This window comes from Penaeus monodon, chromosome 23 (assembly GCF_015228065.2).
Source record: "Penaeus monodon isolate SGIC_2016 chromosome 23, NSTDA_Pmon_1, whole genome shotgun sequence".
NCBI lineage: Eukaryota > Metazoa > Arthropoda > Malacostraca > Decapoda > Penaeidae > Penaeus > Penaeus monodon.
In genome coordinates, this window is record NC_051408.1 from 15,071,398 (window position 1) to 15,071,707 (window position 310).

General features: G+C 47.7%; 1 protein-coding gene across 1 annotated transcript in view; it reads right to left on the reverse strand.

Annotated features, from left to right (window-relative positions):
- The window catches only part of LOC119587809, a 1,029-nt gene continuing 719 nt past the window's right edge, over positions 1–310 (reverse strand). Inside the window, exon 2 of the mRNA XM_037936508.1 lies at positions 1–227. Coding sequence (XP_037792436.1) covers positions 137–227 — 91 coding nt within the window. The 3' untranslated portion in view covers positions 1–136. The remainder of the gene's footprint in view (positions 228–310) is intronic.

A 310-nucleotide genomic window follows, 5' to 3' on the forward strand; every position in this document is an offset into this window, starting at 1 on the left:
TTTACGAGTAAATTATGTTCTAATCAACGATACTGAGGATAACAAAAATGTCTCTGTTCCCCTTTGTTTACCGGTTATTGCACATCTCTATCTAAAGGAAATTCAAGACGTGTTTGTTGCACCCTTTCTTGCACAGTTACGGAAGGCGGCTTTTCTCCCAGCGGCTCTCATACTTGGCAGCTGTGTCGGCCAGGGAGCGCAGGACAGAAGCCACAGCGTCGTCGGACCTGATGAAGACACAGGGGCAGATTTCAATGCCAGTGTAAGTAGTGATCCTCAGTGTAAGGGCGTTGGACGGGTACGTAGAATG